The sequence below is a fragment of the Myiozetetes cayanensis genome, unplaced genomic scaffold (assembly GCF_022539395.1).
Source record: "Myiozetetes cayanensis isolate MyiCay16 unplaced genomic scaffold, myiCay2020 scf2-11, whole genome shotgun sequence".
Classification (NCBI taxonomy): domain Eukaryota; kingdom Metazoa; phylum Chordata; class Aves; order Passeriformes; family Tyrannidae; genus Myiozetetes; species Myiozetetes cayanensis.
In genome coordinates, this window is record NW_026087411.1 from 111,142,928 (window position 1) to 111,166,618 (window position 23,691).

The following is a 23,691-nucleotide window of genomic DNA, read 5'->3' on the forward strand; positions in this document are numbered from 1 at the left end:
AGTTTTCTTCCTTAAAAGTAATGCTGAGCTCTGAGAGACTTTCCAGCATAAAGGAATATTGTATTTTTTAGCACAGCGATTTTCCTGGGTGCGGAGGAAGAGAAATGGGTAATAAATAGCAGGTCACACTTGTGGCAGTCAATATTTAATCAAGACGAGAGAAGGGGTAACACAGAGAGTGCTCAGTATCAATTTCGCTTTGTTCCCTGCAGTTTGTAGCTGTGAGGATGTACTTTGAAGCAAGAATAAGTTATTTAAACTCTATGAGTCGTTATTGCAGGCAGATGGCACAGATAGATAGAGAGACAGAAAGGTATTGACTGATTTTTGTGCAGTGGAACACTCCCATGATACATATTTGCCAGTCGAGGCTTGGAGGGGGTCTACCTCACCAAATCCTAGTTCAGCGTCTAAAATTCTTTAATTACAAAGCAGTGGGAGAAGTATGATGAAGACTTGGAGTCTCAATTATATCATCCAGACTGTGTCTGTTTATGATCTTTCAGGCCTGCAGAGGGAATTATCTATCTATGCAAAAGCTTTGGCAAATTATTAAGGAAATTATATAAGGATTCATACACGGCTATTGATTTATCTCACGTATCGATCCCCTACAATAGATTACACATACCCAGCCTCTTGTTATGTTTGCTATCTGAGCTTACTTGACATTTCTGAAGTAATTTAGTTAAGAGGAAATGAGTTGTTCCCAGTAGAGAGAGCAAACGAGTGGAGTGAAGGTAGCCAGCGTGATAAATGGCTCTTTCATTTGGAGATCTCCAGAGCTCGTTTAAGGCTAATTTTCTGTATTAGCCCCCTTTGAGCTATTAATGCAATAGGCAGGGACCGTGGCCCCTCGTCTCTTAGCTGCCCCATTAGAGCGAGCATTAAGCTACCAAGCCTGAACTCCACCGTGGTGGTGGTAGTGGTGGTGGCGGGGAAATAATGAAAGGTGCTTTTTAAACTCCCCTAATCTAAACTGGCAGAGGGTGGTTAATACGATTTGAAGGGGGCTGGTCAATGAACAATCAATAAACTAATAATGAGAAGGATGCGGTACATTAACAGCCTAAAAATGCAACGAGACATTAAAAAATCATCGTTAACTCCTAGTTCCATTAAGATTTGGGTGGTGGAAGTGGGAGGGAGGGAGCCAGATAAATCATCAAGATGATAATAATAATAATAATCACCAAGAGCATTAATATCAGTTATAACTAAGCTTTCAGAGCTTACCGGCTGCACTTTTAGAGGCCTTTCCCTCGATTTCTGATGAAATGAAGGGAAAGTTTTCCATGTGTCAGGCATAAAAGATAGAGTTCCCTTGTCAACTGCTCATCTGAAATCTGCTTGGCACCGTTTATGGTGAAAGAAGTTGTCCTCTTGCAAAATCTTGTGTGACCCTAGTCCCGAGTTAATTTTTTGTGACTCTGGGGCACAGTCAGAGTCTTAAAATTAATCTGATGTATTTATTTACTTTCAACTCTTTCTAACGATCGTCTGCACGCTCACACCTGATTTAGCATGAAAGGCCATTTTAAGTCGAACACCTTAATTCGTGGTCTCCTTCCAAGCATTGTTCCTACTATTTTGAGGAAACATATGAAAGAAGGTGTCTCAACCTTTTGCTTTTAACTCTAAATAACACAACACGACTTTCCTCCCCACCTCTTGAAGTTTCGGATAAATGATTAACTGAAAACCACTCTGGCCTCAGTTTTTCAGGTGATAGATCTGGGAATCGGAGATGGCGCTTTGCTGCCACTCAGCTTCGTGCTCATTCCTGGATTACCCACTGAACCTTAGGATCCCCTTTAATTGAATGCACAACAATTTCGAGGGAATACATTTCACTTTGAAATTCAGTCCCGGCTTGCAGAGGAAAGAGACTGCGGTTGGAGGAGAGGGGCGGGAGGAGAGGAGGAGACGAGGGCGACAGGAGGAAATGGGAGATGAACACACACTTTCCGTATTTGTTCATTAAAATTAAAATAAGATCCGGGTCTTTTAGATCCAGCGTGTAAGATGCTGCTCCGGAGTTTTTAGGCTTGGCCACTGAGTCAGATCAAATCACCAGTTACAGCAAAGTCCTGTTGTTATACCAGACAAAGACCTTTCTCACTCACTTCAGGCTCAGTAGGCAGATAAAAAAAGTTGAAAGCAATTTGGCAGTTGATTAGTAATTAATTTTTCCGTGATGTTTGTTAGTAAGAAATATAAGAAACATTTCCTCTGATTGATTGATTGGTTGACTATCAGATTATTCACCGGGGTTATTGCAATAATATGCATAGTTTAAACCCCTATTATTCAGCTATTTTCACGACATAAATCTATTATTTCTTTATATTTAGTGTCCATAAAATGGCTTTTATTTCCATTTCCTCTCGTGCCTTCACATTTGTGCGCATTTTCACACGTTTTTGGCAAACAACCCAGCAGAGAACCACCACCACCAAAAAAAAAAAAAAAAAAAAAAAAAAAAAAAAGGAAAAAAAAGGGGGAAAAAAAAAGAACCGTAAGACTTAATGTATGCACAGAAAATTGTAAACATGTAAAGAACTGAAAGCTTCACGCTGAGTTTCGCCATGCTCCATTTCCCCACCATTTCCTGCTGTCGTTTTAAAGCGATCTCACTCATCTAGAGATCCCGTTTGCAGGAACAGTATGCTTATAATTACTAACAAATCAAGCGGCTACTGTTGCTCTCCCGGTTTATTGATAAGCTGAAGAGAAATGGAAGGGGGAGAAATGACAAAGAGGCTGGAAGGAACCACAGGAGGAGAAAGGGGAAAAAAAGAAAAAAAGAAGGAGGGAGGAAAGAGAGAAAAAGGGATGGGAAAGGAGAGAGGAGAAAAGAGAGACAAAGGAGGTAAATAAAGAAATATAAAGGAAGGGAGAAGTCAGGGATTATAAAAGGGGGAATTATGTATTTGTGAGTGCTCACATACGCACAGCAAATAGAGTTTGGCAGTGAAAGAAAATCGAACAGTTTCTGCTGGGGATAACAAGGACTAAATGGGATGAAGTGAAAGCAGGAGTGGTGGGGACGCTGCGTGGATATGTGTGTGTTATTCTGTTTTATTCCAGCAGTTGTGGCAATCCCCAGCCAACTGGGAAAGTTGACATCGGCTAAAAATATACCCTGCGTTAGGGTTTATTTACATCCACGCAGGGATTTGACACATGCAGCCGCACACACGGATCTCTTCACCCACAAAACCTCCACGTTCCATTATCTCTGCTGCTGTCTGGGCTATATCTGAAAAGCTCTAGCCGTGATAAACATATAGATATGATATAGATACAGATAATTCATTCCATGGCAAACACTTTTTTGAGGCAGCATTAGGTAATTTACAGAAGATATAGAGCCTAGATAGAATACATCTCTCTGAAGCTATGAAATCGCAATAGATATGCTTACACCGCCTGGTAAGCCTCGGAAATGGGTTCAGAGTTATCAGGCTCCAGTTGGTGGGTATGTTCCTGCGGTCCTTTTCAGGGAAACAGTGGTAGGAAGAAAAGCTGAGGAGCTCCCAGCATAGCAGAGAAGGGAGCCAGCCTGCTTCCCAAAAGCAATTTGCAAGGGAAAAAAAAATACCGAGCACGTTAAAATCCATATTTCAAAGGTTAACTAATGTAATGAGTGCTCCGAAAGGCCAAGGCGAGTGGGCTGAGGTGCATTTAAGCATTGCACGGGTCCTTCTCTCTTTAGTGAGTTTGGACTAAGATCAGATGTTCGTGGAATTGCTGCCTCTTGTTTAATTTCTCAGTTCACTGGACAGTGACCTGATAAACTGGTCACTAAATATAGCCACGGTAAAGGTGTACTCGAAGCACTGAGCCCGTGTGTTTGTCCCAAGAAAAAAAATGCCAGTCATGAAAATCTGTCTGGTGGCACTGCTTTAAGCTGTTTTTCTTTTTTTAATTTATATATTTTTTTAACTTCACTCAAATAGAACGTGGTGTATGAAATAAGTGATATATTTATGTATAATGGGGGAAAATATATGTGATTTTTTTGCTCTGCTGTACTACCCCTGATAGACAAAAAAAAGTCTTCCTGTATAGAATCAATGGCAAAAAAAAAAAAAAAAAAAAAATCCTATTAATAGCAACGAAAGTAGGAGCGGGCCTCTAACTCTTTTATAACTGTTTCTGAGCCGTTCTCAAACTATTTGAAACCGCCTTTATGAGCTGCATAAAGTGCCTAAGTAAAAATAATAGAGAAATAGGAATCCATTTCACTTTCCGATTCCCTGAAGTCAAGCCACTCAAAATAATTTGTTTATACTGGAGACTATATACAAGGCATAAGAAGCAATATGTATATCTAAAATCGACATGCCTTTTGGTTTTTAGCTGTTATAGAGCTTTTATTGTGGGGATCTGGTCTGGCAGTAGGAAATGATCTGTAATAAAAACAGTGAAACACGGTTGTGTCTATTCCATACACTGAGGTTATAAAATTGGCAATTGCCCAGTAGTTAGCACTTGGTAATATATTAGGATACCCGATCTTATTGTTTAGCAGCTCCAGACGACTTAAATATCCGCTCAACTCTAATGGTTTGATTCTCCAGATATGTTGCAAATAAACAGGGCTTTTATGACTTAACTGACATGTATTATAAGTACCTAAATAGCTGGCATATGTGCATAATAGAACCCTATTATTTGCCGAATTGGTTTTGCAATTGATTGAGTGGAAACGGGAGATTGTGAAGTAGTATCTGCTCGAAGAGGGTGTGTAATCAATTAGTCTTCTCCTCTGAAACATGCCCGCTGGACTGCCAGGGCTCTGCCACCAGCAAAACCCTCAATTTTGGGGTATATTTTCTATAAGGAAACGTGTGTTGCCGTGAATCCAAGAGGAAGCAGCAGTAGCAGCTGTCAGCTCTTATTAACTCCTGCATAAAACATACCTTAAGTACGGTTTGTTATCAATTACTTGCAGAAATGAAACAACTGGGAAAATGCAGCGAGGCTCCCTATAAATTAAAGTGATTGGGTGATTGATTAGAGCACCTGCTGTAAATCATAACAGTTACACACAATTATGAGAGAGCTATTTAAGTTCATTTGTAAACAAAATTCATGTCACGGGGGAATTGCTCTCGGTTTTAGTTTAGCCAATTTTTTTTTGTTTGTTTATTTCTGAGTGTGTCTGGTTGCTATTATAGGAATTTGTTCATTATAATCCCCTTGGTTACTCTTAAAATAACCTCACTGGTTTCTCAGAGAAAAGAAATATTTCGTTTTATCTTAGTCAGAGCAACATGGTTTTATTTTGTTTAGCTTCACTTTATCGTTCTTTTTTTTATTTTTCCGTACAACTACCTTTAAATATGTGTTACAGTAACAAAACCAGCTTTATTTAGGGGCGGGAGAGTTCCCAGTAATTTACGGACAGCACAATATGATCAGAGTGGAGAACACCATGGTAGGAGCAGACTTTTTTTTTCCTGGTGTTCATTTTTTTCTGAAGGAAAAGACTCATTTTATTTCATAAACCAGACTTAATAAAAACACAAAGCAATAACAGAGCTGTCTTCTCGTTGCTGTATCCTCCAGCCTTGATACTTACTTAAGACAGCAACTCCCTTCGTGTGCTGAATTTACTCCTGGCTCAGCTTAGCAGTAATGGAAACATTAGCCAAAAAAAAGTAAATTTTCCTCTTTTTTTCCCCTCCAGAAAGGCGCTGTCCGTTGTACAAAAGGCATCGGGGGGCTCTGGGTGAGACACAGGCTCAAACCCGAAAGTTGCCAGGTGCTTGCCAATATGTATTTTATTTCCCAATGATTAAACCCTGCATAGAGGCTGTACTGTACCACCCTTCTCTCCATCCATCATTCATGGAGCAGTTTCCTAGAGGTTGGGGGAGCAGCACCCTTTAGGTTGCTGGAGGTAGCCAGAGATTCAAAATTCCCTTTCATTTTGCTGTTCTGTGCATGTGAGAGAGACTGTGGTTATCCCCGTGCTCCTTCGTGGCGTGATGATTTCTCTCTCCCCTCCTCCCCTTTTCTTTCTCCAGTTCCGGTTCCTCCAAAATCTGTTACTTCTTTGATGATGAATAAAGATGGCTTCCTGGGTGGAATTTCAGTCAACACCGGCGAGGTGTTTTGCTCTGTCCCCGGCCGCTTGTCTTTGCTTAGTTCAACTTCAAAGTACAAAGTAACTGTGGGAGAAGTTCAGAGGCGACTTTCCCCTCCAGAGTGTCTGAACGCATCCCTGCTAGGAGGAGTCCTTAGAAGGTAAGAGGCGTGACGATGACCACGTGTGGGGCTCCCTGCGCGGACCAGAAATGCTTGGTCAACAGTAAAGATGATTGAAAATATGCATTGGCTTCATTGTCATAGCCTGTGTGTGTAACTTTATGGATAAAGTGAAAATATTCAGTGTTCAGACACTGAGATGAATGTTTGGAGAGCAGAGAAAGATTTGGCCCTGTTTAGTCACAAATGAAGGAGCTGAGACAAGGAAGGTTTTTCCTCTTGTACATGAACAGAATTTCTGTCTTTTCTCCTCCTCACATTTCTCTCTTAGAAAGTGGGCAATATAAAATGCCAGACGGGGTGTGATTCAGGGTGAACTGGAAGTTTTTTAGGACTTGATGTATTTCTAAGGATTTCCTGGATAAATCCACGAGGCTTTCTCTATATGGCAATAACAATCAGACAATTATGTCAGCCATGAGACCTGGTGTCACACAAGACATTACTGAAATTGGCAGGGAACTAATAGGCAAGGTAAGGTAGGGAAGTACTTGACTAAAGAAGTCATCAACAGGTAGCTCTGAAAGTCAGAAACTTAGTGCTTCATGCAGAGGAGGTTGCTGGAGGAATCACTCACAGTTGGGCTCAAGGCCCTTGCTGTTTAATATTTGTGCAAATTACCACTAAAATCCTGGTGGATTTTACTGAAGACCTCAAAATATTTGGCAATATTGGTACTGAGGAAAATGGGGAGGTCTTACTCGATCATATCAAGTGGGAGATTGTGGTTTTATCTAAAAGAAACAAGAGTTTAAGCTCTGAGGTCGTTAACTAAGAGGGAGAAAGGCTTTTTTCTTCTTGGCAGTGATTGAGGGACTGTGAATTGTCATTATGACTTGTCTGTTAGAAAGGTGAGCCAAAGGAAGTCATGAGGTACCAGTATAAGGTACCAGTTCACCCACTCAGGCTGACAGGATATAAGACTTCATTTTCTATGGGAGAGGTAGACACCAGACTGGTAAGGAAAGCAGGACTTTTAGACAGGAACAGACTTTAGACAGGAACAAATGCATACAAATTGACAGTGAATAAATTTCGGATCATGTTTAAAAGTTGCTAATCTTAGAGGAGAAAATATCTTGACAACTCCTGTAGCCACAGCTGGGATGTGATGACTCTAAGGCGGTTTAAAATGAAGTTGATGTTTGGGGTTCTCCCCTTATCACCCCCTGATGGCATCAGGGTCTCTGGTTCCATGTCTGGAGATGAGAGGGAAAGTTCTGCTCCGTGCAGTCAGTCCCCCAAACACACACACGAGAATCAGGCTCTCCTAAAATAGATGCAGTTCCACGTGAATGTCTGTAATCATTGTTCAGCTGCGAGCCTTGCCAGTGAGAGCAGCAGAGACTTTTACTTACAGATGCTAAACCTTCCTGCTCCTTCTGCACAACCACAAATGGAGCAGGGAGAACATCTGAGAGATACCCTGTAGAAAATACAATTATCAAGGTAAAGAAACATTATTATTGAACTTCAGTGGATTTCTGGAGGTGGCCCAAGCCGTAATCATTGGCTGCTGCTGACTTCAGTTCCTATCTTGAATCTAAATTTTAGACAAGCTTTTGGTTCAGAGCAGATGAAATATAAAAAGCTGCTCTCTTGCAATTCTGCCATCCAGTCCGATTTACTCTGGTATAAAATAGTGGGATGCCACTCTGGCTTCTCTGTAGTTTCTGGTTTCCTTTTGCTAAGTGTGACTGCTAATTCTTAAACAAATTTTAAGTAAAGAACTAAGAGATAGTTGGGATAGACTCCGCTGTTAGGTGCCAAAACTCTCCCTGACTTCGCAGGTGGCAAGATTTCATCCCTGGGGCTTTACATATGTATGGGCGTTCGAACAATAGCTCTGTATTTCTCACCTATAGCTCACTCATCCTTTTATTGCCCTTATCAGTAACCTCCGACAGATACTCAAATCTTTCCCCAGGCAATCTATTCCCTCTATTCCCTCTGTATAACGCCCCCTGCCTCAGGTGAGCTCTTCCTCTCAGCATTGCCTTCCCGCATAAGAACACACACAAGCGCGCGCGAAATGGTTTAATAAATATTTTCCTCCTCTTCTATTTATCCACAGGCGCACACATTCTCCCTTTGAGCCTTTCAGATTTTTTTTTTAAAATTATTTTTTATTCCCTCTTCCCGTTCCGTCACTTTACTGGAATAACAGAGGATTGAATCCTCCTCTACCTTTCTGCCCATCCCTTTGCTCCATCTTAATTCAAGTTGGTGTCATACAATGGGAACTAATTTCTCTCTAGATCGGAATCTTTCTATTAATTATTGCTGTTTGGCATTATTTGATTTCCCTGGATAAAACAGGGAGAAAAGTGGGTTCATCCCCACCTCTACCCCTGGGAGAAATTAGGCAAATCTCAGCAAAGCCGAGCAGAAACCAACACCCCCAAAGTCCTTAACGTCGAGTGAAAACCCTCCCAGGCTCCGCTGACTGCACAGACTAAACGTTTCTTCCAGGAACACTGCGGGGTTAATCACGATGTTAATTTCTTTGCAATTCTAGAGCCAAATCGAAAAACGGGGGGAGATCTTTGCGAGAAAGGCTAGAAAAAATCGGTTTGAATTTACCAGCCGGCAGGCGTAAGGCCGCAAATGTCACTTTACTCACCTCCCTGGTGGAAGGTAAGCCGAGGGTTGCAGCTCCCTTCACACCCCTGCCTGCTCTGAACTCCTGTCTGACATTTTACCAACCAAAAAAAAAAAAACAAAAAACAAAAAAACAACACCCAAAATCAAAAAGAAAAAACATCACCAACTTTGGGGATCAGGTGGGAAAACCTTGCAGAGGTGGAACTCAGGGGGGGCTAGGAGACACACTGGCACGGTGAAGGATCCCATTCCCAAAAATGAAGTCACTGGCTGGTCTCGGTCACTTGATCTGTCTAGGTGGCAAGAATGAGGGAGTGTGTCTATGTGTGTACATGTGTGTGTGTGTGTGTGTAATTCTGCAGGGCAGTCCCATTCCTCCTTGCTATTAATTTCCAATCCGTGCCCTCTGACTCCACGTTTACTCCATCCTCCAGCTAATTCGCTCCTCCCGAGCTGATTTATGGCCACTACAAGATGCTCAACAGGAAAAAATAATACAAAATTACTTTTTTTAATTTTTATTTTTATTTTTTTTAAGAAATCAGAGCAATTTAAGACTCGCAGAGCTCGGTTTCCCTTAAGGTGGCTGCAGCTGAACCAACTATGAGAGACTATTCCCGAGGAAGGAAAGAGGAAAGGGGAAACTGAAGTTTCAATTCATTTCAAGTCAACTGATGGCATTTTGGTGGCCAGAAGTGTTTCTTTGATTTGTTGTTACTGTACCGAGAAGGAAAATTTAGAGCCACTAATAAGTTTAGGATATGTGCGTGTTTATGCTAAGAGAAGTTGGACCTTCTCCAAAAAAACCCTATCCGGAATAGTATGGATGCAATTATGAATTCTACGTATCTGCGCTGCACATACACACTGAGAGGCGTATAAATAATCCACTTATCTCTCCTGCATATAGGCGTTTATAAATATTTGTGCTAGATACTAACTTTTCAACTCTTTAATTGAGTTTCGGGAGCGATAAGACCTCTTACAGAGCTGAAGGCAGGCTCGCAGAAACACGGGGGCTGAGAGGCGGGAGCTCCTCCTGGTACCCGCGTGTAGGTGATGCCGAGCAAGGCACAGTGTAGGTTACGGATGTAGGATGTAGAGGGTCTCGCTATAGGAGATGTGAAGCATTTCCGGGGTGACAAGTGCCCTGGGGCGCCCGGCTTAGCGCGGCTTCACCCCCGCTGTGTGTGTGAAACCCCAATTCACAGCCGCTCTCCGAGGGTCGCGTGAGGTTCAGAAGCCGGCGGGGTTGTGTAGTGACGCTGAACTCTGTGCCGAGTGCAGTGCAGCAAGGTGTACATTCCCGTGCTCTCCCTATTCCCTCACAAATCAACAGTTTACCTCCAGGGAAATCCCTCCCTTTGGAATAAGCTGCACCTGACGGAGTTTGATTCCCCCTCCCCTCCCCCGCCATCAGCCAGGCTTTCGCTGCTCCTGTATCGCCAGGAGCAGGAATGGTCCGGTCGGTCCCAGCCTCTGTTGCCCTAACGCTGCCCGGGAGGACTCTTCTCGGTGCGGGGATCCCACTTCCAGGCTCTCCCGGGTGCTCTCGCCTTCATTAACCGGTTTGATCATTAGCGAGAAGCACTGGGAACCAGGAGATGACGTTGGAAAGCAACTCCTGATAGCTGAAAATAATTTGGTCCTGGAGTTATTAGACATACCTGTTTTGCGGTTTGGAAATCTTACCCCTCGTCCCTCAGGCGATGCTTTAAAGGGTTTAATGCTTTATTCTAGAGGGGCTGAGCTATAATCTGCTGGAATCCCCCTAGAGTCTGAGGGGTTTTTTTTCTCCCCTCCTCTTTTCCTCCTTTCTGCAGCTACTGTCTTCTTGTGGCATGAAGTACATCAGTAGGAGTTGGATGACACAAACCTCTGGAGGCAAGAAACCTGAAACCAGGCTGGCAGGAAAAGTGACAATTAGAATTAGAGTTAGAGTAATAATTATACTTTTTTTCACAGAAAAGGTTGCCATTAGTTATTATCTTTCCACTGGGCAGAGAGGAGTTCCTGCTACATGATGGTCAGTTAAAAATGTAGATTATTAAATTGCCATCGGGCTAAATGCAGTTATCTCCATAATTTTATAAATGTGGCACTAACTGTGATAACGATGCAAGTGCTCTGTGTGGATAAAGTGTTTATATAATGTCCCACAAAGAATTAACATTGTGTTCACAATATATCCACATCTCTGAAGTTTTGGACAATGATCTGATGTGTTGAAATAAGGATGGTTTCTCTGCTTTGGGGTTCTTTAGTCTTTCAGGATTCACTAGGTTTTCCTTGTGGGATTTTTTTGTTTGTTTGTTTGTTTGGGGTTTTTTGGTCCTGTTAATTTTAAAGGTTTTTTTCTGTGTGTGAGTGAGGTGTGTGTGTGTGTTTTCCCCTGTGTTCTGCACAACCATTGCAACAAAGACAAATTTCATCAGCTCAGAATCTGTCCCGTCAACTTCTGTCCCCAAATTAGGGCTCGTGGAGGGAAAACACATGCTTGGAGCGTGTCCCTAAGGTGGAAGGGATGCTATTAGCTTTCCAAACACGGCCCGAAAGAGCTGGTGTCTCCCAGGGGAGCGGTGGGCAGGTCGGAGCCAGCCCAGCCCGGGGCCGGCGGTGCCCGGAGGTGTTAATCCCCCTCTCGTTCCCTCCAGGTGAGGCCGTTCATTTAGCTCGGGATTTTGGGTACATCTGTGAAACGGAGTTCCCAGCCAAAGCTGTTTCTGAGTACCTGAACAGACAGCACACGGACCCCAGCGACCTCCACTCCAGGAAAAACATGCTGCTTGCTACAAAGTGAGTGCGAAGTTAAATACCCCCCTTCTGCCCTTTCCTTCCTTAAACCCTTCCTCTGAGCTCGCTGCTCGGAGAAAGCAGACGGAATTTCCAGCCCCCAAATTCCAATGGCCCCGCGGGGAAGAAGGATGCTCCTATCTCCCCACGGACCTCTGCATCCCCTTGCAGTGGGGTTCCTGTCAACAGGCTCTGCCCCTATAGAGGTTGTAGGCGACCGTTCCCTGTCTATTGTACATAATTTCTAAGCCACTCCCAGCTAAAAAAATCTTTAAGGAAAGAGGACCAAAAAAAAAAAAAAAAATCTATATTTTGCTTCCACAGCATGTCTGTCTGTCCCTCCTGCTGCTCACACACACCTGTCTGTCTGCCACCAGATTGCAATGTCTTTCCTATGGGATTTAATTTAAAAAAAATTTTAAAAAAGAGGAAAAAAGGGGAAAAAATAGAAGCACAACACCATGTACAGCTAATGATTCTTGGTTTGGCCCCTCCAAGCCATCTCTCTCCCTAGGGACTTCCTCGCTGAGTGTGCTGTATGTGATGATTTACACTTGGCTGTGCCTCCCAGGCTACTCACTGGGGGCTTCATGGTTTGCTCGGGTCCTCGGCAGTGGGTGCTGAGTGTTCACACATCTTCATCTATCTGGAAAAAGAAAAAGAGGGGGAAAAAAAGAAAGAAAAATACCAGCCCAAACAGTTCTCATTTATTTCATGCTCTGGGACGTGCCTTGCCTCCGATGACAGTGTAATTTAAAGAAATATATGGAGGGTTGAAAAATCATTTGCTCAAATTTGTCCAGATGTTTTTTAGACGTGATTGGAATTTGATTGCCCTTTCCGCAGGGTCAGAAGATATTAATGTCCCAGAACTTTAATTGCTCGCAGACCCTGCTTTGCTCTTTGAAGATGTAAAATGTTGGACTCATTACTGTTTGTTCTCTCAAATTCAAAGTTTCCTCTCTTGCACTTTCTTAATGGATAATACACATAGAAGTAGACCTTTATCTTTCCCCACCCTCTGAAACCTTTAACCCACTGGGAATTTCAGAGAATTTCAGAGGATGAGAGCTGAATGTCTTTTTTAAAGGGTTTCTTTTTTTTTTTTTTTCAAATTCTGGCCCTTTTTTTTTCCCCTTCAGTCCCTGGGTAGACATCTGTCTTGAAAAAAACCCTATTCCTTTGGGAACCCCACCAACCCCCCGGGTTTCTACATTGCCCAGGCACCTGTTGACTTGACGGTCTTGTGGACCAGAGCAATGGAAAAGTGTGTGTGTGTGTGAATTCATTAGAAAAGTCGAATCTGATTTTTCAAAGGTGCAGGCAAATAAACACGAGCCAGATGTCGACTCTGATGTGTTAATTGGGGTGTCATCCCCCCCCGAAATAAAATGAGAATTGCTCCTCATGCCATGAATAAGCCATCATAGAGTCCTAAAGTCCTGTTTTTTCTCAGTGAGGTGGCCCAGCCTCAGCAGCCTCAGAGGAGGCTCCTTCCCTACACCAAGTCCCTGTGCAGCCAGTAGCTCTCAGTGCATGGTTGTGCTCTGCTTTGGGAACAATTCACTGGTGGGAGCTCCTTTGAGCCACAGTCAGGCCTCCAGGAGGGTGGGTGGTTGGCAGAACCATCCTGGTTGTTTCTAGAGCCACCAAGCAGAGCTGGGTTTTCACAGTTCTTCGGGAGAATCCTCGTGGCTGCTGGAGAGATTTTTGTGTCCAGACTTGGTGTTATCCTGCAAATGCAGAAAGCTTTCACCTGAAGAACATCATTCTGAGCTGCTGGCTCACCACCATAGCTGGTCCCCAAGAAGTTTTGGGAAAGGAAGGTGACAGAAAGGTCCCATCTTGTGTCTTGGGATCAGCTTTGGCCTGACCCTACCCCTTCCTTCAACCTTGTTCTTAACGGAGGATGATTGGATGAGCCTAACGACCACTTTTCTCTCTCTCCCTTCCACTCTTTGCCTTTCTCTCTTCCCTGCAGGCAACTTTGTAAAGAATTCACAGATCTCTTGGCCCAGGACAGGACGCCCATTGGGAACAGCCGGCCCACCCCTATTTTGGAACCGGGCATTCAGAGCTGCTTGACTCACTTCAGCCTCATCACTCACGGCTTTGGGGCCCCCGCAATCTGCGCTGCCCTCACGGCCCTCCAAAACTACCTGACTGAAGCTCTCAAAGGCATGGACAAGATGTTCTTGAACAACAACACTGCTAACAGGCACACATCTGGCGAAGGACCAGGTAGTAAAACTGGAGACAAGGAAGAGAAACACAGAAAATGAGAGAGAAAGAGAGAGAGAGAGAGAGAGAGAAAGGAAAAAAAAATTAGAGAGAAAGAAAAGAAAAAAGTTAAATAAATAAGAGGAGAAAAGAGAGAGATAATCTTTTAAAACAAAACCGTCTTAATTTTAGCTTTAAAGATACTGGATTGGGCTTTGGAAGAATTCTATTAGGTAGGACAAAAATAATAATAATAATAATAAATAAAAATAATAATAAAGAAAGACAATAATTTAAGATCAGAGGAGCACAATGGCGCAAGACCAGTGGTTCAGAGTCTCTTGCCAGGAACATGTGAAGACAACCACCAGGATTTTTTTTTTCCCACTTCTGTTCTTTCACATTTTTTAAATAATGATTTGGGGGGGGAGGGGAATATAATAAGAATTAATAATAATAAAGGAAAGAAATTAATAACTTATTGGAAGAAATCGCAGAAACCTTTTTGGTGTCAGTGCTTTGATTTCTTGAGCTACACAGTCTGTCTTGCTTTTATTTTTTTTTAAATTTTACTCTTCTTTTGTTTGTTTGTTTTCAACAATGTCCTGTCTCCACCTTGACTAAAATGATCTTCCAGAGTGTTCCTTTCTGAGCAACCCCATCATTCCCCTCAACTCTTCCCATCTCATCTCACCACCCTGGTTCTGTCTAGACTAGGAAAGGAAGGGAGGTGAGCGCACAGGCCCCTCACCAAGCCATCAACCAGCTGCTTTCATGGCAGCATCTTAACTTTAGGTGCCACCAGAAGGGGAGTTTCAAGCCACTGTAGCTCAGCTGAATTAGCCAACTCTATTTTTTAAGAACTGCTTTGTTTTTCCTGGTCTAGACAGACTCTCTGTTTAGGTGACCAGCGTTTACAGGTGTGTCTGGGTGTGTGTGTGTGCCTCTGTGTGTGCATCTGTGGATGTGCACATGCACCTCCTTAGGGGGTTGTGTGCATCCTGTGTATGTTTGTGTATATGTATATGTATATATGTGGATATATACATATATATATCTCTAAAATATGTGTGTAGAGCCACACATATTAATGCATGCAAACATACCTTTGTAATTTAGTACTTGTCTTTGATGGTAAAATGCCTTGTCTATAATGGGTTGCAAAATCTGGAAGTAAGGCCTGGTAAAATGTCAGCACTATCTGATTTCTTAATTTTCTGAGATCTCCTCTTTTTCTCTAGGGAGTTTTATATTCCTAACTATGCCAATGTTTCAGTCCTTAATTTCCTTGACTAGTGTGTGTGAGAGATATCTTCCCCCATTTTTAAAGAACTGTTAACAACAACAAAAAATGAGTGATATGAGTATGTAATTCTTTCTCAGGAGTATGCACTATTTTATTTTCTTCTGTTTCCTAAAGCTTTGCCCGCTTGGCTTATGAGCTTCTTCAAAGAGGACTAGAGATCCCTACACAATATATCAGGTACAGAGAAAAAAAATCCACAATTCTGATATTCTGATACTTTTTTTCTTTTTTTTTTTTTGCTTTTTCAAATCAAAGCCAGTTGTTACTGAATTCTGTAGGTGCACTTCTTTAAAGAAGCTCAAAGGGAATAATTTGAATGAGATAAAAATATAAGTTGAAATCGAGGTGTACTGTTGCAAAGAAAATAAGAGCTGTGTTGAATGTTACCGCACTTGCTTGGCACTAGGGTTTTGTACCCAGGGAGGAAAGGGTTGCCATGTGAGCTGGCTCCTCGTGATGGGAGTGGGGAGGGTTTGCCAGGGAATATCCTGATTTCTGAGCTCAGTCTGAGGAAATCTGTTTCTCTTAGAAAGCTTTTTTTTTTTTTTTAAATGTCTTGTGACTCTTTGCTTTAGAACAAGTCGGTGTGGTAAGGGGGAAAAAAACCTTCTTAACTCCAATGTTCTTCTTGGTGGTTTGGTGTCTGACAGGATGTCTTATGCATATGATTTGGGCTGGTGAGGGTGGAGGGGAAATCTTATTTCTTTCCTCCCTCTCTTTTTTTTAAATTTTATTTCTTTATTTTTTAACATACATTTCTTTGTCTCCTCTGGTAAAAATAACTCTGAGGTGTAAAGGATGTGAATTTCTGTTTGGATTCTGCCGTCTCGGGTACTTGCATGTGTTTCTCAGTGGGGTAGGGTTCGTGCACTAACACATCTTTTTGCTTATGTCAGAACAGTTACTGGGTGTGGGTAAAACCTCCTGGAGTCACTGGCAAAACTCCAGTGGGGTCAGGCCTCCCCCCAGGATCCCTGTTAAAGCTGCAGGACTCAATCCCACCACCCCAAGCAGGCCCACCTGAACTCAAAAAGAGAGAGAGAGAGAAACAAAAGAGAAGCCTTAGCCTTGCTTTAATTTCTAGATACTTTCCAAAGTGGATTATGGGGGAGAAACAATTCAGCAATACTCTCAACATCCCTCAACAAAATTTTCTTAAAACATAAAGCAAACAATCCTCTTGTCACCTTTAGTGTCCTTAGCTCCCTGAGACACAGTTTCACTTGAGGGCCTGCTCTGCTTTTCAGGTCTTTGTGCAGCAAGGTCTCAGCTCTTGTTCTCTATTTGTGATTTGGGCATGTGTGTGGCAGTAGAAACCCAGGAATCATCCAGCTCCAAGGAGTGCTGACCTCTGTGGAGCTGCTCCTCACTCATGGACCTCTAGTTCTTCTGGGGCAGAGCGTTGTAGGGGATCTCCTGTGAGAAAAAGAGGGAACTGAGGCAGGCAGCCTTCTCCATGGGCTGTTGGGATGAGTTGCAGGTAGCCTTAGACCTTGGCATGTCCCTGCCCGTGGGTTTGGTTGTGGCAGGGATTGGCATAGCCCTGAGGATGTCACCAGAGGAGGTGTGATGGTCAATCCTCATGGACCCCCCCACCAGCAGGTTGGGGACTCACAGACTAAAAAGCAACCCACAGGCAGCTCCCAGTCCTCCAAAAACCTACCCCTTGCCAACTATCTCCAATTTCATCAGACCTCTAGGAAAGGACAATCCAGGCTCCAGTGCAGGGCATGTCCCAGCAGTGATGTGTGGGACAGGGAGAGGAGGTGTGAGTGCATCTGGGGAGGAACGAATGGCACCACCCCAAAGCACATCTTCCTCCTCTGCCTGATGAGAATATCCTGTTTATTGAAGCAGAGCACAAAGTGCTGGATGTTGCTTTGTCTGTCCTCTGCAAACAGGTTTTTTTTGGGTCCAGCCCTCCAGCATTACCCAGTAGGGCTTTTGGTAGTGGGGAACCCCCAAGTTGGCTCTCAGTCTTCCACCTCCCCAGCTACACACACAGGGCCATGGGGACCTGCTCCTTGCCACCCCAGAGCTTCCTGCTGAAGGCTCTGGGGGAATGTTGGGATGGTCTTTCCTTGTCTTTGGGAGAAATATTGGGAATGCTCCTTTTGACTGCAGAAGGCAGTATCCCACCACCACTGTGAGTTAATGAGGAGAGGGAACCTTTGGAACTTCTTGGGGAAAGACCTGCTCATATGTGTGAGGGCCTCATCCTGCTGCTGCTGAAATCTCCCCTAGGCACAGGTTTGGTCACCTGGATCAGGACCTAAACCTTGAGCAGGTTGAGGGAAGAGTTCCAGTCTGTCTCTCGTGCCTTCTACCTGGAAGAGACAGACTGGATGTGTCAGGCTGTGCATCACTCAGGCAAAATAAAGCCAGATTCCCACTGGTTGCAGTGGGATGTCCCCCATTTGCTCCCCAAAGTATGGAGACAAAATGCATGAGGTTTGTGATTGAAATGCAAACAGGGAGAAAACATGGCATAGAAGCACGTATCTCTGTTTTCCCTCTGGCTTAGGGCCGTTCCCAGAGGGAAATGTCCATTGCCTGGTGGCTCCTGTCAATGCTGAGAGAGATGTCCCCCCGAAACTAAACTCAGCCTCTCTCTGGAAGGCATTTTCCTGCTCCCCTCCACTTTCCCAGCCCAACTACTTGTGTTGGCGGAGCACCTCAGACGTTTATCTGATAATTGAGTTATTAAAAGATTTGGTTTCCTCGGGATCATAAATCAATAAACAGGAGGATTAACACGGCAGCTTTGCTTTGTAACTCAAGGGAAAAGTTTGAGGAGAGACCGTGAAAAGTTTGTTTTCAAACCAAACAGGTGGGTTGCTGTAAATTTTATTTCATTCTCAGTCTCGATTTTTTTTTTTTTTAATAACAATTCTCTATTTGCCGTTGGAAAGATCTTTGTTTTTGTACGCTCTCTGACCTTTTTTTTTTTTTTTTTTCCTGGTTGTTATTCACACAAGATGTGAAGGAAACAAGAAGTCAATTTTATGGGAATCCTTTTACAACCCGATGATTTCTTTAAAATCGGGTCGTGTCTTGTCCCACCTAATAGAAATTCTCTGTGAGAAGCTGTTTAAAGTCCCGTTGCATCCCAGACCGACCTCTCCCCAAATCCCCAAATTTGCATTTGGGGCCGGGAAGGAGGGGGGGAAGGATGATTTTAAGACCTTCAGCTGTGCCCAAAGGGCTTATTCCCTTTCCCTGCTCATCTCTTTCTGACCGGTTTATCACACAAACCTGTCCGGCTCTGTTTTAATGCGTTTCTCGGAGAATTTGGTGCTTGTTTCAGCTGCCGTAAGCGTTGCCAGATCGATCAGGCCAACCTCCCCCTCCCCTCCGGCTTCCCTGTGTGAGAGAGACCGTAGGCTTTTTACAAATAGTATATTTTCTTATACAAAGGGAAAAAAAAATAAAAGAAAACATCCCCAAACACACTGGTAAACGCCTGAACATTTCGAGAGACGAAACACTGTGCCAGCGAGAAATAAAGGAAAAAAACAACAAAAAAAGCCCCGAACAAATGCAAAGCTCTGAAAAAGCGAATGAGAAACTGGAAAGATGAAAGAAAAAATAATAAAAAAGTCTCCTTTTATGCCCCAAACGATCCCTTTCACCTCTTCTTCTTGAAAAATCTGACCATGCAGTGAGAAATATCAGTTTATTGACTCTTCCTGAGAAGAAATGCGGAGAGGCATTCAGTATTGAGTTTGTATATATTTATTTATGCTTAATTTAACGGGAATGTGTAAATATGGCGAGCAAGTAGTTTTTGGGTTATTTATCTGTGACTCTATACCTCTGTGAATGGGTGGGGGAATTTAAAAACAAAAAGTATATTAAAAAAAAAAACAAACAAAAAAGAAAGAAAAAATAAAACCAACAAAAAAAATATCCCGCTTGACTAGATAGTATCCTATCTGAATCTTTTCTGTTCTTTATAGACAAGCTGTTATGGTAATGGGTAGAAATTGGTTTCTTGTCCAGTGATGACCTGATTTACATAAATAATAAGAATAAGAATAAAAAAAAGAGATTGTTGTGTTTTGTTGTATTTTCCTCTTCAGTTTTTTTGAATGTTGGTGCTGCTTTGATTCTGCAGACGGATTTACTTATAACGCCAAGAAGTCTTTATTTTCCCGGTCTAGGCTTTGGGAAAATTCAAGACATGTCTCTACATTAAAAAAAAAAAAAAAAAAAAAAAAAAAAAAAAGACAAAAAAGACAATAAATATTGCTTCTCAGAAATGTTGGTATTTTATTTCTGTCTGACTCAAAAGTGTCCATATTTTTTCCCACTCTTACCTCCTCATTCTAAGCAGACCTATAATAAACCTCATGTCATGTTAACGCGAGCTTTCGTTTCATTTTGCTTTAACCAGCTGAATTAGGAGTAAATATTTTTCATTCTAAAGTTTGAGCCATTAAAAGGAAATGTTCTGTAAGACTGAAATATCAGCAAACTTTTTTTTTGACCCCACTGCTGTGTTACTGTTACTGTACATTTCACTTCTGTATACCTGGATGTGTGTGTGTATATATGTATATTTATATATACTCTTATATGGAGATCGAGAGATGTTCGTATTCACGATGGGGATTTTCTACCTTTGGGTCTCCACCTGCAGCACCAGCAATTAGCAAAAGAAAATATTCCAACGAAAACTTCTTTCTCCACCTTCCCCCCCTCCCTTCCCCTCCGTTCCCAAATCGCCTTTATTTAGGTTTGTAATCGCCGCGGAGCTGAGGGGAGATCCGGATCCCCAGGGCGAACCCGGAGCCACTCCGGAGTGACTCGGGGCTTACCCTGCGGTTGGGGAAGGAGGAGGGGGAGCAGATTAAGGCCTCAGGATTTTTTAATTAATTGTTTTTTACTGGTATTATAGAAAACACTTTTTTTTTTTTTCCTGGAAAGGACTGTCGATTTTAACACTGCGCACAGTCACCCTGAAAACAAACACACACGTGTGCTCAAACAAAAACCCTGAGGGTGTAAAACCGGTTTAAAGCCTCGCTTTTAGTGCGGCGAAGTATTTCAGTTAAATACCCGCTCCGAAGGCTCATCTGGGTTGGGGTTTATCTGTTGGTTTTTAGAGAGAGCGGTGGTTGGAGAGGGCAAACAGAGGCGCAGGAGCCCTAACAGGCGGTGGATCGGTTTTTGCAACTTAATGTTTCTCTAGGAGGGGATGGAGGAATAGCAAAAAAATAAATCCATCCCCACCTCCATCTCCCAAACTACCTCCCTTCTCCCTCTCCTTCCAGCTTGGACTACAGGAGCCGGCTCAGCTGATCGCCCAAGGTGTCCAAAATAAATCATCATCTTCATCATAATAAAAAAAACCTAAACCAAACAACATTGCAAACGACGGCCCCAAAGTGTGTTCTATGGGAAAGCTTTCGAGGCTCGGCTGCCTCGGCTTCAGCCAGGCTTGGACTCAGCCGTGACCTACTTTCTCTCCGTGGTGTGATGGCAAAAACGCCCGGAGCAAGTTTGTGGGGCCCGGGATGGAGGAGGCGGGTGGGTGGGGGACGGGAGCAGCAGTGCCCACGGTCCGAGCAGCGGGAAAACGAGGTGGGGGAGCAACAGAGCTGCGAGAAAAGAGCAGAGGGAATCCCCCCCCTCCCCCGGGTTTTCTCTCCTCCTTTTCACCGGGGCTTTGCAGGGCGGGGAGTGGGGAACTCTAAACCTCCCCTCCCCAACACCTCTGACCCAGCTGCGGGCAGGTGCGGGGTCGAGGATGCCGATGGGCTGGGAATACCAGCGGCGCTGGAGCTGATTCCCCAAAGCCAGGCGGTATGCCCTGCTTTTGGACTTGGTTTTGTTTGCTTTTGCTTTAATCGCACCAATGATATTATTTTTAGTAGAGCACATGTTTTGCATGAAACCTTTCAAAATAGCCCTCGCCGTTCCCAGTGGAGTCTGGAGGGAGGTTGTTTTGAGGGGAAAAGAGGGGGACCAGGAAGTTTCTCTGTTGTCCAAGAACTGTGCAACAGTTATGTAAAAAGGGGATTAAAAACCCCTAAACTCAAACAAAACAAATGCACCGGGCAAAGCTCTTTGGTAACTCTGCAGAAGGACTTGCTTATGGAAAACGAGGACCCCCTTTAAAACGCGACCCGCCAAGCCGAGGAAGGGCTCACCCCGGGTTTCCCAGGCTCCAGGCGACAGTGTTAAGGTTGCAAATTCAAAGCACATCTATATATATGTTTACATAGTTCGCTGCTCCGGGAGGCAGCGGTGTGTCCTGCCTGCCCCGGGCCGGGCTCTCCTCCTTCCTCTCCTCCTTCTTTCCTCGCCTTGCCCATAGCGGTGCCCGCGGTGGGCTCGGACATTGGAACACCGGGTTCTGGAAACGAGGTGGCAGGAAAGTAGAAATATTACAGCTGATCTCTTCACTACGTTTTCCAAGCGATCTTGAACAAGACAAGATCAGACTGATGCTTTTCTTTCTTTCTTTCTTTCTTTCTTTCTTTCTTTCTTTCTTTCTTTCTTTCTTTCTTTCTTTCTTTCTTTCTTTCTTTCTTTCTTTCTTTCTTTCTTTCTTTCTTTCTTTCTTTCTTTCTTTCTTTCTTTCTTTCTTTCTTTCTTTCTTTCTTTCTTTCTTTCTTTCTTTCTCTCTTTCTCTCTTTCTCTCTTTCTTTCTCTCTTTCTCTCTCTCTTTCTCTCTTTTTTTCTCTCTTTCTCTCTCTCTTTCTCTCTCTTTCTCTCTTTCTTTCTCTCTCTCTTTCTCTCCTTCTTTTCCTTCCTCTCTCCCTCTTGGTCTTTCTACTCTTCTCGCGTCTTGCCCAGCTCAGCTTAAACCCTAACGAGTAGCAGCGGTAATCCAGCAGAACCCCAGCTCAGTACCGCGCTGGGTTCTCATCTGCTTTCCCAGCCATGACCAGCAGGGACTTTCCCTCCCTCCTCCTCTCCTGCCTTGCACCATTCTCTTCCTAGAACTCCAGGTAGTTCTAGTTTCCACTATAAAACTTCACCGTGATTTATACAGTCATAAACATCAGTTTTGTCTTTCATCCCTTTGGGGTGAAATCTTTTCTTTTCACTCCTCCTTTGGCTTCCCCCCCACCCCCTTCCCCTCCCCACCTGCATGATATGGCCCACATTAATACGAGACCTCATAAATAACATCTGGTGTCCCTATGATGAAACTAGTCAAATGTCTTAAATAATCCCCAGGACCGATACATTCACCGGATTCCTTTGTTTTCTCTGTCTCCCTGGTAAACAGGCATCCACACATATTTTCTCCCTGTAGCTGGACGTGTGTCTGTGTCCGTGCACAGCTGTACCAGGACACTGTGTCACACGTCGTGTCACAAGTGCTCGTAGCTCGAGTCGGTTCCATTCTCACACCACCACTGGCTTTTAGGAATTAAGGGAAAAAGAAGAATGCTCCTTGTTTTTGCCTTGGGAATTTAACCCTTGCAACAGAGTCCAGCCTGTGCAAGGGGCCGGTCCTTCTCGGCGCTCTCTCCTCAGTGCAGGGCTCTGCTGCTTCCCGCACATCCCGATGTCCCAGCACAGGAAGGGCTACCCCGATTTCCCTTCCAGCAAAATTCCCCCCCTCTGCCTGTGAACGTTTTCTGAGGCAGGGAGTAGTACACCTCCGAGGGTTTAGGAGTTAAGAGTGTCTTTATCCTCTCTCCTTAATATGAAGAAGAAAAAACCCTCAGAATCTCAAGCAATTACAAAATGACCGCAATTACTTTGGAGCTTCCTCAAAACAACACTAAAATTAAAAAAGTGTATGTGTTTGCACATGTATTTCTCACCCAAATTTTCAGAAGCAAGAATCATTTTACCCCCGTCCGGCCACGGATGGGACAAATATTAAAAAAAAAAAGCCAAGAAACATAACCAAAAAAACCACACACAGAAAAAAAAAAAAAAAAAAAAAAAAAAGAAAGAAAGAAAAGAAAGGTTTAACATTTGCAAGGTGTTCTAAAAGCAAAAGCAAGCACTCTCATGAGTGCAGTGGGACCTCCACGGCTCCCCAGCGTGGGGAGGTGCTGTGCCGGTGATTATTAGTCCTGATAAATACACAGCGAAATCGCCCGCATCTTCTGACAGCACGAGAGGAGGATGCTTTCCTCAGGTCCAGAGGAACATTTCCTTTAAAATAAAACCCACTGGTCCTTCCCAGATGATAAATTAGTGAGTGTTGAGATTACGAAGAGCAGTGTTTACAATTGCAATTATATCCAGAGTTTTACTCGTTTAAAACGCCAGGGTGAAGGAAATGCGTGTGGGCATTTCTTTTTCTTGTAAAAATCCATCAAAGGACCAGGGGGGATCTTTTTGCCTCATGAAACCAGCCCTAACAATAGTTTATCTCAGTGCACAAAGCATCACCTGGTATTTTTTTGCTCCTGCAAAACTCACGGTGACTTAACCGAAAGCTACAGTTTTCCCAAAAAGCTGTAAGCAACGATCGGGACGAGATAAGCCCCGCTCACCCATAAACTCCGCTTTAT

The 23,691-nt window shown here is 43.5% G+C and overlaps 1 protein-coding gene across 5 annotated transcripts in view; it reads left to right on the forward strand.

Annotated features, from left to right (window-relative positions):
* Positions 1-20,553, forward strand: part of TFAP2B (transcription factor AP-2 beta) — a 33,413-nt gene extending 12,860 nt beyond the window's left edge. For 3 of the 5 annotated variants that reach the window (XM_050316191.1, XM_050316190.1, XM_050316189.1), the window contains 4 exons: positions 6,039-6,258; positions 8,798-8,916; positions 11,538-11,679; positions 13,658-18,640. In XM_050316191.1, the coding sequence (XP_050172148.1) occupies positions 6,039-6,258; positions 8,798-8,916; positions 11,538-11,679; positions 13,658-13,958 (782 nt within the window). In that variant the 3' untranslated portion in view covers positions 13,959-18,640. Of the gene's footprint in view, positions 1-6,038; positions 6,259-8,797; positions 8,917-11,537; positions 11,680-13,657; positions 18,641-20,478 lie in introns of those variants that run through there. The other 2 variants (XM_050316188.1, XM_050316187.1) reach the window with 2 other exon arrangements.
* Positions 20,554-23,691: the final 3,138 nt, after the last annotated feature.